This window comes from Nannospalax galili, unplaced genomic scaffold (assembly GCF_000622305.1).
Source record: "Nannospalax galili isolate Female #2095 unplaced genomic scaffold, S.galili_v1.0 scaffold104, whole genome shotgun sequence".
In the NCBI taxonomy this organism is placed as follows: Eukaryota; Metazoa; Chordata; class Mammalia; order Rodentia; family Spalacidae; genus Nannospalax; species Nannospalax galili.
The window spans coordinates 192,383-204,625 of record NW_008353596.1 but is presented as its reverse complement, the minus strand read 5'-3'; the positions used below and the strand labels follow the sequence as shown (position 1 = coordinate 204,625).

Here is a 12,243-nt window from a genome sequence, read left to right as displayed (position 1 = left end):
AGAGAAGAGGGAAGGAGAGGGTGGGAGAGGGGGGAGAGGGAGAGGAGAAAAGGAGAGGGGGGAGAGAGGGGGAGAGGGAGAGGGAGAGAGAGAGAGAGAGAGAGAGAGAGAGAGAGAGAGAGAGAGAGAGAGAGAACCACCCTAGGGGCTTTCTCTCCTCCAGCCCCCAGCTTGCTGAGCTGCTCAGGGTCTAACATCTTCTTGCCCCTGTCCAGCCCGTTATCACCCCAATAAGCCAATCCTTGTCTCTCCAGTTGAACCATCGTCCCTGGTTAGCAGCACAGAGTCTCCTAGCACTTGAGGCCTGAGTTACCTAGGATCTCTTTAGATAAAGACACCAAGGAACGACCCGTGGAAGGGCCAGACAGCAAGAGAGTTACAAAAACTCTGAAAATCTGTCATGGACTGGCATGGTCTTGTTTTATTTTCCTCCTTGCTCTCCTAGCTCCTCTAGAAAACTCTAGACATTTTAGAAGAGGAGTTCTATCACTTGAAAGGCACTGTGTTCCTGTCCTCTCAGACTGGGTATGACACACATAGGCTAGTTTACACATGAGGATGCTGTGTTCCAGATCCTAAACCTGGAGTTTTCTATTGTTTTGGTCATCAGGGCTGCTTGGGGATCATGAGGGCCATGAGGACCTCGCCTGCATCCTTTGTACAAGACACATTCGATAGCCATACCACTTATTCTGAGTCCGAAGCCATGTACTTGGGCAAGTTCCTCTCCCAGCTGGGCTCCCATCAGGCTGCCCCATTAGTCAGCCTGATTGCTCTCTTTTTTGACAAGGGAGCAGCAAAGAGAAGCAATTGAAGACCATGCTTACGATGAGGTCTCAATCAGTCACCAGATCTTATTTAGGACATTGTATACCATCAGGTATATGGGGGTTTCCTCTGAACACTTTTCTAAGACACCAGTTGGCCTTAGGCACTGATATGAGGGGAAGCAGGATGCTTTTCATCTGATGTTGTATGCCTTCAGGTATCCCCAAGCATCACAGACTTGTTCTCCCTTAAACAGCAGTTGACCCCAAGTTGCCTTCAGACACTCACTTCAGGCTGTTACCCCCTGTTCCCGACCCAACTGGTCAGGAGCGCTCTCTCTCCATGTGCACTCCTCTACCTGATTTCTTCTCAGGCTCCTTGCAGAAGGGAAACTGGTCTTTCTGGGATCAGGCACTCCCAGTGACCCCCACTGGCCATGTAGATTGTGTGTCTACATAGGTACCATCACAGCAAACTGGTCTGTCATTCCTTTAGAACAACTTTCCAAAGTGGGATTCAGAAGAATGGTAGGTATAATAGACATTTCTTGCAGAAATAAATTTGAGAACTTAAACATTGCTTGTCATGCAATGTGGGTCAACTCCTGGTGAGTGTATACCCAGACTCTTCTAGTGGGGTTACAATGCCCAGTGGTGCCCAAAGGTCTTTCACTGGAAATCTTTCCCCAAACATCTTGCTGGATTGCTGTTCCACAGGATGCACTGGAATAGGCCCTGCCCTAGAGAATGGATTTCATTCCTCCAGCTGGCATTTACTAGAAAATACTGGTGGCTGAATGTCCGGTATCTGTCAGGGCATGGGTTTGGGGATCATAGTGACACGTGTTACAGGCTCTGCCCTGCCACTTTCTAGATGCATGCCTTTTAAGGCAGGTAAGCACAGGGAACAGTTTAGCAATCTGGAACTCCACTTGGTTTGAGCTGTACATACACCCCTCTTCTATCCTGAGAGACTTACCTGCACATACTACATATACACACCCCTCTCCTAACAATGCACCTAGCAAAACCTGGAGACATCCCCCCCACCTGTGCCAAGGAGTTCACACATTCCATTCTGAAAAATATAATGTTTCTTTGCCCTTAATACCTATCAATAACTCTCCTTTCGTGGATAGTTTCCATTCTAATATATTTCCAGACATACCTCGGTATGGAAGGTAAGGGGTCTGATCCAGCCTAGACTGGTTTTAGGCACATGTACAGCAAAACAAACTGTCCTTCATGTGAACTTTGGGGAAAAATGTCTATTTACCATCTCATGCTTATGCATAATTTGGTATGCATATGATTAAAATCAGATACATCTTGGGAAGTGAAATGAGCAGTAGAAAAAAGCTTATAATAACTGAAATCTGTCAATCACCACCCAAATTATGTCTCTTAGTAACCAGCCCCTCCTTCCCCTGGACCCTAAAAAGCAAACCCTGGATCCTATAAAAGCAAACCTTGGACCCTATAAAGGAAACCTCAGACAATAACCTGTTCCCTGAGCACTTCCAGGCAGCTGGCCTGCTGTCACTCTTTGTCACTGTATGTGATCTGTATTATCCACTTGCTTTTGATCTGTATTATCCAGTGGCTTTCTTTGCTACTTTGTGAGCTGTGTGTGGCTTTATTTCTATTTGACTAAAACGCCAAGATACCATCCTGTCCAGATACTAACTACTGTACTAGTTTCACCTCTCTAAGCTTCATATTTTTTCATCTGCAAGACAGGAATATGGTGTTGCCTACCCTAGAGATAATAAGAGACTGCATGCATGAAAGTAAGGACAGTACAGGTCATGTCTGTCACAGTGAAGACTCAGTACCCCTCACTGTTACCACTGTCATTCTGGTTAGATGAGGTTGATACATGCACAGAAACAAGTGTAGGTCGAGGCAGTGTGGAACACGGGATAGACCAAAAGGCAGCCACAGGAGTGAAGATCTCCAAAAAGACAGCCACAGGAGTGAAGATCTCTTAAAGGACACAGTCCCTGGAATGTTCCCTGTAGGACAAGTTGAAGGTTAGAAGGAACAAGTAGGGAAGAGGCAGGCAGAAGAAACATGTGAAGGAGGACACCTTTGGGGCAAAGCCATTTTAGGGGAGCTACAGGGATAGCTGGGGAGCAGGTCAGGTAAAGGACAGAATGAACAGGACAGCTGACAAGTTCAACAGCCAGCCAGAACAGGGTAGACCTGGCACGCCAGCCAGAAGGCATGGCACTGCAGAATCAATGAGCCAGGGAAGGGAGACAGCCCTACTGGCCATCTAGGTACTCTGAAGAAAGGCACCGTGGAATCTGCCTTCTACAAAAGCCTTTTAAGGAAGATTATTTGGTGGTAGGATAGGGTGTAGAGGGAAAGGCAGAAACATTGGGGTAGGGAAAAGAAGCCAGGTAGAGTTAAAACCAAGTGAGAAGGCGGGGCAGATGGGAAGGGAGCAGGGCACAAGGGAAGTGCTCAGGCAGCCTTGCTGTGACTTTGAGACCAATGGTCCTAAATAGGGAAATGATAAATAGGGAAATGGTGCAGGTACCTATTGTGGGAATGGGCACTTTCTGCCCCTGCCAAAGCTTTGGAAATGATTTTTGCCCTGCTGATGTCCTCCTCCTTTAAGGGATCTGATTTCTAATGCAGATACTTAGCCAAGGAACCTCTTACTGTCCACAGCTTCTGACTGCTGTGCTGGAGTAGCCCTGCCCCCCAACTGGTCCCTCCAGAGTGACAGGCCTCTAACTCCATTTACTGTCTACTTTGAAGTTCAGCTTGAACGTGACACCTAGCTCACAGGACCAGTTTTGTTTCTAGATAATATAGATCTTCAAAGTGATCCAGGAAGATGAGGTGCCAGACAAAGATGGGAGCAAGTGTGAGGTGTCAGGAGAGTAGCACCTTGGAACACAGCTTTAGGGAGCCACTAGGGCTGGAAATAAGATTCCCTGACTCTTGAGAAAGGGACTGCACAGATGCACAGTAAGAAAGCACATTTTCATCTTGGCCTCAAGCATAAACGTGTGATAGAATACTGACCAAATCTGATCTGCCAGCTCATTCTGAGCATATGAATAAATGCCCCTATCCTACCTCGGAGCCTCTGAATGAAGCTCAGGCAGATGGAAAGAGGATATCATTATAAGGAAATGGGCTGGGGATTAGGGATGCTTGCACGAGTTTCCGGCCTCATTTTTTACCTTTTTGAAATCCCCATTCCTTTGATATTCACACAGCATCATGTCGAAGAAGATTGGTATGGTGGCTTTCCGGAGCTCAGCCTCGGGGATAAGTGTCATCTCTAATATAGGGCCCACCATGCCTGGGATGAAGCAGATTTTGTTCTGGCCTGCAAGAGAAGAGGGACACAGACACATAAAACAGGCCTTATTCCTAAAAGCTGGGGAAAGGAAGAAAGGAGGAAGAAGGCCAAAATGACAATTAACACTTACATAGTTGCTTAGTTCAGTCAGGCAGCTTTGAGCATTAGGTATTGATTAGCTGCTCTGAGAGGCACATGCATCATCCCAAGCAAGAGCTGTTATAAAGGCTGATACCGTGGGTGTGCGTAAGTGCTTCAGTGTTTACCAGGTTTCCACCTCCGCAAAAGCAGCCCCAATTGAAACTTAGTGACGGTGGTATGCAGGGATGCCTGGAATTATATCTGTCTGCATCACAAACCACGTTTCTGAGGTCTGGATAAAGTGCTTCTAACAACGGCTTCATGAAGTGAGAAAAGCTAAACTTGCTGCTAAGAACCTGCAAGTATGGTTAGGAAATAGGGGAAGTTAAAACAACATTTTGAAGCAGATGAGTCTCAACTTGTAACTCATTCTGTCTGGTTGCAGGGCATTCCCTTGCTATCTGGGTTCTAGTCCCACCAACCTGGCTCCAATGCCATGAAGCCGCCTTGCTTCCTCCACTTCAGGGCCTTGCATGAGGATGCTCTCGTCCCTGCCAGCTCCCCAGAACTCCTTCTGCTTTACCACCTGCTTTCCCTGAGTGGCTCCCATCTTAGCTCAGATATTCCTGGATAGGAGTCCCCTGCATCCCATCTCCCCACCCAAGCTAGACCAGATATCTATTCTGGCTCCTTCTCCTCTGCCTTTTCAACCTTCTTTTAAATGTCTTTGCTTATGGACTCATTTGATTGACACCCGCTTCCCTCACTGAGTGCTCCATGAGGGCAGACACCTGTTCCTGTTCTCAACAGACAGGCAGCACTGAGCAGAGAACAGATCAGAAACCCAGTTTGTGTCTGTCCAACAAGGCAAGAACTTTGCCTAGAGTCTCTACTCATTAACTGAGTGACTTGGATATAGGTCTCACAAAAATGGAGAACAAACTCATCTATTGAGCAGATCATATGAAAATATGTCTCTGTGCACTTGGCACAGGACCAGAGATAATGAACACCCCATGGCAAGGACACAACCAAGGGTACTAATTATGGAGTAAGATTACCTGAAGTTATAAACTGAACCCTATTAACTAGCTGTAATGTTGGGCAAGTTTGTCTCATTTTGGGGGCCTAAATATCCTCTTCAACAACTTGGGATAGTAACTAACAGCATTCATGTCATAGGATAGTTTTCAAGAATAAGTGACTCATGGGCTGGAGAGATGGCTCAGAGGTTAAGAGCATGGGCTGCTCTTGCAGAGGACCTAGGTTTGTTTCCCAGCACCCAAATGGCAGCTAACAATGGTCTTTAACTCCAGTTCCAGGAGATCTGATGCCCTCTTCTGACCTCTGCAGGCATTGACATGGGTTGGTATATACATGTAGCCAATACAATCATACACATAAAATAAAAATAATAAAGTATTTTTTAAAAGAATAAGTAAATCACGAGCTAGGGAGATGGCTCACTGGGTAAAAAGGAAAACGTTGCCTGCATAAGCACAAGGATCTGAGTTTGAATCCCCAGAACTCATGTAAAAGCTGGACATGTGGCACAAGCTTCCATAATCCTACAGAGAGTTGGGAGGTAGAGACAGGAGAATCACAGAAGCTGGCAGGCCAGCTAGCCTGGTAGATACAGTGGAAAAACACAGCAGAGCTTCACCTCAAAGAAGGTGGAAGGGGAGGAAGGAGAAGATAAACACTGGTTGTCCTCTGACCTCTGCACACATGCCACGGCACATGTGTCCCTGTATTTACACACAAATGCACACACATATGCATACACACAAGAATAAGTGATTCATTATTTATTGATCCACTAGGTCAATGTTAGGCACATGACACAGTACATCAGATATCTTTAGCCATTATCACTGTGCTGTTTGTTCAGAATGAATCACAGAGACCAGCTGTTGAGTCTCAGAATACCCTCAAAGATGGCCGAGGTGAGGAACGAAGAGCAGTGTTCAGAAACTGCAGAGTCCCTGGAGAAGGAGGGCAGGCATATTCCAGTAATGCTGCTGTTGAAACTGTCTCTCTCTCCTGAGCTCCATGTTAGGGAAAGAGGAATTTACTGCTTGGTTGAATTTACTGCTTGTAACTGATTAACTCAACTGGAGACACAGGCATCCGGAGATAGGGGCAAGTGCTGCAGCCCCCGGAGCCTGACCTGTCTGATCTGTGTCGTGTCACGTAGGCATGTCTGCTTACACAACAGGGAAGGGTTGCGTCAGGCACATACCACCCACCCTTCCCTGATTGAGACACCTGAAGGGTGTTGTAACATTTTTCTTGTTTTGAAGTTATTGGTTTGTGAAATGCTTGCTTTGAAACTATTGGTTGTATAAGTGCGGGCTTTTGTGTAACGGTTGTGGGAGCCTATATAATCTTTACCTGAAGTTGCCTCGGGGACGATTGCTCCAACCAGACCTGCGTGTCTTGGAAGGACGGTCGGCCCCAGCTAGCTGGCCTAATGAAACTCTGCTTGATTTTTGCATCTCCATACTCGTGCATTTGTTCTCCTGAAGAGACCCACCGAGTCACAGAACCTAACACTCCACAGCCTGAGAGCCAGCCTGGTCTCCTTCACTGTCAGCATGGGACAGAGGGCTCCTGAGGGTTTAGAAACTCAGATGGTCTCGTGTGAAGCCCGCATGGCTCCTTTTGATGAATGTAGAGAAAAGGTCCAGAGAGGGAAGATGGCATAAAATGAATTTTCATTCAGCCTGAATGAGGTTTAATGTTGGAGTATTTCCTCGAATTCAGGTAAAAAAAAGTATTATTCTAGGAATATCCTCAGTTGTGAGAATGAAATGATGAAATTGGGCAGAGAGTTGAGTGAAACAGAAAGATGCTTTTCTGGGATATCAGCCCCATTATACAATGCATTTGGATTACACTTGAACTTCAAGTTTTCACTTTGGCCTGAATAGAAAAAAAGGAAAAAAATCTTACTTTCTACCTGGTTTATAGCAATTGCTAATCTAGGTTTCTGATTTTGTCCTTCAAGATCCATCTTTAAGTCTTTTTCAAACCACAGTAGGGTTTTAAAATTAAAAGTTGAGTGCACTAATAGGTAGAAGGAAGATGGGAAACTGTCAGATAAGCTACCAGGGAAAGGGGAAATTGCTTATGCAACAAAGGCCTGAAGACTCCTGGAGAGCATTGGCATAATAAGGACATACTTAAAATGCTTTAAAATAAAGGGTGGACAAGTCATGGACCATGGATATTTTAACTACTTTTGACCTGTTTTGTCTGTAGTCTGTTGAGATATTTGAAAGAATATGGAAAGAGGAGAAAGGGTTACTGATCTTTAAATACAGTGGAATTGCAATGGCTTACAGTGTTCCCTAAAGGAATTTTATTCTTTATACAAAAAAATAGAAATTTAGCACATTGGAAGTTTTGTTTAACCAAGTGTGTATGTGTGTGTGTGTGTGTGTATGTGTGTGTGTGTGTGTATACACAGACACACAGACTCACAAAGAGAACATATTTATAGCTAATTGAATACAAACTCATTTGGAAAAAGATCATTCTCATTCAAAAATCACACCTGCTGCTATAGATGGAGGGAAAAGCAAGGAAAGGAATTGGTTTGAAATTTTGTTTTTTTATATAATAGATGCTGAATAGATTAAGAGTTAGAAAGGGCTTTTAAAGTACTGGTGAGCCAGCAGGATAACTTCAGATGTGGCACAGGGTCTTGGGAAAAGACCTGGTAATAAGAATTCAGGGAAAGCCTAGGCATGCGGATGGAAAGAAGCCCTACCTGTTTCCGTCCCCAGGTGCTCACCTATCCAATGGAAATGCCCTTCACTCCTCTCATGAGAGACTGACAATTGAACACCAAGGGTCTGAGGGCACTAGGAGGTAGAGAAAGAAGGGAAAGGAAGGAAATTTCTGGAACCTGACTGAGAAGGAAGCTGGACAGGTCACTGACCCTGTGAGGCTGATATGGGACAGATGGTGTTGAGACTACATGGTTCACTAGAAGCTGTCATGGGCCCTGACATGTACAAAGACAAGGGTAAGTTATGAGCTCTTAGATTTCAGAATCTGGCAAGCCTCCTAGAGACCCAGAAATAAAGCTGGGCTGGCCATGAAGAAAATATTGTTCAGTTCAACAGGGGAATGAAGAGTGCATAGCTTTCTGCTCTTCCATCTTTGGCTTAGAAAAGCTCCCTCCCGGCCACCTGGGAGATACCTGGTCCTGCTTTCCTCTAGACCCTGTGGAATCTCTGGGGCTGACACCCTGGTTCATGTCCAACCTCTGCTACTCACTCTATGGCTGTGTAACAATGTGTTTGCAATTCAACCTCTCTGGACATCCAGAGTCCCCTGTGTAACTGGACATAATATCTGCCTGATAGAATAGTCAATAAGCTCAAAAAGCACAAATGGAAACACAGGGCCTTACACAGTGTCTGGTATGTGAGGAAACTCAGTAAGCATTGATACTAATTATGATGGTGGTGGTGGTGAGGAAACTTTTGGGCTCAGCACTATACCAGGTTCTAGAAAAGGCAATATGAAAAAATACCATTCCACCTTATGAAAGTTGCTGGGCTTTTTTTTTTACAGACTTTGTAGAGTGCTTATTTCATTGTTTAATTTTTAATTTACTTTTAGAGCAAAGAGTTGACCTGGGAAAGATCAAGATGGACACTTAAGACCCTCCATACCGTTCTCTGGTCCACTGAATGCTTTCTAGTCTGCTCTCATATATGTGCGATGAGCATGCGACTCTGCATATCCATTTGGCTGGATATCACCTCCGTGCCTCTGTCCCATGCTCCTCTCCTGTCTTCCCTCCATAGTCCGCTTCCTGTTCTGGTGTACCCTGCTCATTCCCCCTTGGGTTTTCACATATGGATCCTGTCCCACAGGCTCCTCCCTTCCTTTCCTCAGCCTCACTCCCACTCTGAGTCCCACCCGATTTGTGCCAGGGAAATCAAACTCTTAAACATTCTCCAGAGCTCCAGGATTCAACCTAGATGCTATGAGCACTCGAAGTGTGGCTATCCAGAGGGATATGTACCCTAAATATACAAAAAAATTCACCCATTATCAAAGGAAGAGTCAAAAACCTTAAGAATGTTTTATACTGATTACCTGTTGAAGTCCTAATACTTTGGAATATAATGATAAGTAAAATACCATCCCTGACTTAAGAGGTTCAGTTAAAGATTTTCAACTTTACACTAGTACTATAACAAAATACATTTCATAGAAATGACATTGAATATTTATGTATTTGTGTATTTGTGTATTTACTTATTTATTTATTTATTATGCTGGGAATTAAACCCAGAGATGCTAGGCAAGCACTCTATCATTTTGTACTTTTAATCCTGAATTTGGATCTTTCCTCAGGTTACTGACATTCAATCCAATCTTCACCCTTGATGCTGGGCAGCAGAGAGTCTTAACCAGCTTACCACTCTGAGGGGAAACAGCCAACACTCCATGGTATGCTGTGTTACTAAGCTAGGTGAGGTATATATGATACATTTTTCCATTTATAATATTTTCAGTTTATTGGGCATACAACCTTATCATAAATTAAAATACATTTGTGTAGTTACAATTAATTTCATGTTTCTTTTTAATATTCTCTCCCCCCTCCAGTTTCCTGCAGCTGCAGCTGGCCTCAAACTCCCTAAGTAGTTGACCATGAACTTGGAACTCCTTATTCCCCTAGTGCTGCGATTACAGGCAATTATTATCATGTCCAGCCCTTCTTAACAGTCTCTTAATATGGACACCACAGCATTTAAAATTAGACAGGTAGCTCGTGTTCTATATCTACATGACAGTTCTATAGAAAGAAGAGCTTTCAGCTCTTCCTCATTGGAGAGGTCCATGCCTCACTCACCAGGGAGGATCCTCACAGACTCTCTGCTCTACAGTCATTTCATCTTTAAAACCATAATCAAATAATTGAAACCAATATTCAACTTTTCAGTGCTATGGTCACCTGTCAATGAAGTCGGGGACTGTGTTGCTAACCCGTTTTCTGTTTAAACCCCACTAATATGGCATTCAGAAGATGCTTTTTCTGGTTTCCCATGACTAATGCTATAATGCACCATCGACTAAATGACTTAAACGATCTCATACTTGGAGGTCTGAAGTCTAAAATGGGTTTCACTGTGCTAAAACGCCATGACTGGGCAGAACTGAGGTCAGAAGTTCAAAGAAGAATCCCTTCTAGGCTCTTACATCATTCCAGTCCTTGGTTTATGGCTTCCCATCTGCATCCTTACAGCAGGTCATGTACCTTCTTCAAATGTCTGACATTCATGCCCCTGTTCTGTTTCTCTCTCTGCATACAAAGACCCTGTAATTGCATTGGTCCCATTTGGGTAATTCAAGATACCTTCACCACCTTGAGGATCCTCAGCTTAATCACACTTGAAGAGCATTCTTTCACATTTAAGGCAACATAGTCCACAACTTCTGTTACTCTGCCTACCATGGTGATCAATATTTGCTATGCAGTAGTTGGGGAGATGGATGGATGTTTACTCTAATTTCATATTTATTCTCAGCAGCCTCTCCCAATCCTAAGAAGGATGTTTGATTAAGCTGGTTGCTTTCCTGAAAAGCTTGCCTTTTCTGCATCTTTCCCTCAGCCCTGACGTGGACCATCCACTCACTGGTCCTTTTAGGGGCCATTTTCTTCATGTCTCTGAACTTCTGGGTCTACGCTACCAATTCCACTTCAAACAACAGTATTCCTACTTTCTCCAACTAAAGAGTAGGCTGTTCCTGGCAGTGTATAAACCATGCCTTCTTGTTCTACAATCTTTCTATCATTCTCTGGAGCTTAGAGAAACAGCTCCATTATTCCCCTAGGTCTGCCAGGAGTGGCCTCCCCATACATGTGGCCAAAGGAGCAACTGTCTTTCTTCTAAATGATTATTAAAACAGCAGCCTGCCACTAAACCAAAGGACTGTCAGAGGGCTAAGTACAAAGTCATTTTAGCAAAATTAGCATTGCTTCATACCAAGCAGAGATCAAATGTTCAGATGCTGTACTACTGGCATTGTCCCAGGATCCAAAACACAAATGACACAAATCCCTCAGTAGCTGAGCCCTCCATACATGCTGTTCTCCTCACCAAGACCTCCCTGCACATGCCTCCCCTCCCAAACCAACACACACACACACCTCTTTAGACTCTCTCCAGAAGAATGTTAACTAACCTTCAAGACTGAGATCAGAGCCTTGCAATTAGCTCTCTTATAATCACATGGCTGCTGTAGACTTTCCTAATAAGATGATGATGATGATGATGTTCATGATGATGCCCTGATTGCTTCTGGCAGTAAAGTAAAATTTTAAAAACCATAATGCATGGTGATTTACTCATTATTAGTAGTCTCTGAAAAACATAGTTAGTTGACTATTTTACATCCTCTGAAAATGTAAACTCTTTGGGGAAAAAAGGTTTCTTAAGAACATTAGACTTGGGGTCCAAAGACAAATTGTTTTTAATCTCAGTTCAGACAACTATTTGTTTGTTGACCTTGGGTATGTCTGTGTTTTTCTCTGAACCTACTCAGCTACATTACCAATAAAATCAGAGGGCTGATTTTGATTATTTATTAGTTAAGAGGTGTAAGAAAAATCCTACTATCACGGCTAGCCCAAAGTTTTCAGTTTCTTTAACAAGAAGTCAGAAGATGGTCAGCTCTGGGCTCCTTCATCTTCAGCATATATTTATTTATTTATTTATTTATTTATTTAATTTATTTATTTATTTATTTATTTATTTATTTATTTATTTTACTTATCTTGGTCTTTTTGAGACAAAGTCTCCCAGTAGCCACAGCTGGCTTGGATTTACTAATGGAGACCAGGCTGGGCTAGACTCACAGAGATCCAGCTACCTCTGCCTCCCAGTGCTGAAATTAAATGCGTGAGCCACCACGCCTGGCTCAACATGTGACATTTGTCCTTATGGCATCAAGACAGCTGCTGCCCCTCCAGGCATTGCATCATTTTCCAGAAAGAAAGAGGGGCAAGGACTATGAACAGTGATATGCTATGTTCATTGGATT

At 43.9% G+C, this 12,243-nt stretch overlaps 1 protein-coding gene across 1 annotated transcript in view; it reads right to left on the bottom strand.

Moving 5' to 3' along the window:
- Dock2 (dedicator of cytokinesis 2) overlaps positions 1 to 12,243 on the bottom strand; it is a 260,786-nt gene that overhangs the window by 63,649 nt on the left and 184,894 nt on the right. The window contains exon 7 of the mRNA XM_008850736.1: positions 3,968 to 4,116. Coding sequence (XP_008848958.1) covers positions 3,968 to 4,116 — 149 coding nt within the window. The remainder of the gene's footprint in view (positions 1 to 3,967; positions 4,117 to 12,243) is intronic.